Source organism: Sinocyclocheilus grahami, unplaced genomic scaffold, assembly GCF_001515645.1.
Source record: "Sinocyclocheilus grahami isolate Dianchi unplaced genomic scaffold, SAMN03320097.WGS_v1.1 scaffold17573.1, whole genome shotgun sequence".
NCBI lineage: Eukaryota > Metazoa > Chordata > Actinopteri > Cypriniformes > Cyprinidae > Sinocyclocheilus > Sinocyclocheilus grahami.
This window is the reverse complement of record NW_015516677.1, coordinates 1-1,280: the sequence shown is the minus strand read 5'-3', so window position 1 is coordinate 1,280 and position 1,280 is coordinate 1. Positions and strand designations below refer to the sequence as shown.

General features: G+C 42.2%; 1 protein-coding gene across 1 annotated transcript in view; it reads left to right on the top strand.

Annotated features, from left to right (window-relative positions):
• The window catches only part of LOC107579459 (C-terminal-binding protein 1-like), a 4,057-nt gene extending 3,039 nt beyond the window's left edge, over positions 1-1,018 (top strand). The window contains exons 2-3 of the mRNA XM_016265292.1: positions 495-639; positions 744-1,018. Of these exons, the coding sequence (XP_016120778.1) occupies positions 495-639; positions 744-979 (381 nt within the window). The 3' untranslated portion in view covers positions 980-1,018. The remainder of the gene's footprint in view (positions 1-494; positions 640-743) is intronic.
• Positions 1,019-1,280: the final 262 nt, after the last annotated feature.

Sequence of the window (1,280 nt, the reverse complement as noted above, 5' to 3'; positions counted from 1 at the left end):
GCTGACCTTCAATGATCCAATTCAACCATACTAAGCAAAAATGACTTTAGATCCGAGAAAAAGTAATGTAAATGTAACGTAACACATTACTTTCTATAAAAGTAACTAAGTAATGCAATTAGTTACTTTTTTTATGGAGTGATGCAATTTTGCAGTGCAATACTTTTAAAAGAAACTTTCCCCAACAATGTTCATTACCATGACCTATTAATTTGTTCCCTCATTTTAGATAAATTGTTGCCACAAATTAAGAATTATTTCCCACTTTAGTAAATTGTGGTTATGTTGTACTAATTTCTTCTCTCGTTTTAATTACATCGAAAACAGGGGAACAAATTAATGAATTATGAGACAATAAATGGCCAAGATAAAATGTTTGTCATCAAGTCAGTTAGGATAAAAATCATTTCGACTCGCCCCTCAGTTCGAGAGCTGTTCAACTTGTGACTGTCTTCTTCTCATAGACTGACTGTAGTTTGTGTCCACTCTCTCAGGTTTTAAATGAAGCAGTGGGTGCACTCATGTACCACACCATCACCCTGATGAGGGAGGACCTGGAAAAGTTCAAAGCACTTCGTATAATCGTCCGCGTTGGGAGCGGCTTTGATAATATCGACATAAAGTCCGCTGGAGACTTAGGTAATGGTTAAGAAGGTTTTTCATTACATCCCACATGTTGCACAACAGTGTGTGTGTGTGTTTGCTGTATGAAGAGTCTGACTGTAACCCGTCCACATCCGCAGGAATAGCAGTCTGCAACATGCCAGCAGCTTCAGTCGAGGAGACGGCAGACTCCACCATGTGTCACATCCTAAACCTGTACCGACGCACCACCTGGCTGCACCAGGCTCTCCGGGAGGGCACGCGGGTCCAGAGTGTGGAACAGATCCGGGAGGTTGCGTCTGGGGCGGCCCGGATCAGAGGAGAGACGCTGGGGATCATTGGTCTAGGTGTGTTGTCTCGCATAGCCAGATTTTGACTCTCGACATGATTCACTTCGCTGTGTATTCTGGCCAAGAACCGCAGACTGAGACAGAAAGAGGTCCTCTGAACGAGATATAAAGTAACCAGCTGCATACACTGGTGCAGGCAGAAAAAAAAAGTAAAATTCGAATTATGGAGCCACCAGTGGCTTTGAAGATAACAGAAAGGAAACAGTTTGTAATGTGTGTAGACTGTGACCTGCGTTTCTGTCCATCCAAAAGTAATTATTTCCCCGAGCAAAAAGAGTGAAGTAAACAGTTCCTCATTTTAGTGCTTAACAATTGTTTTTTCTGCCT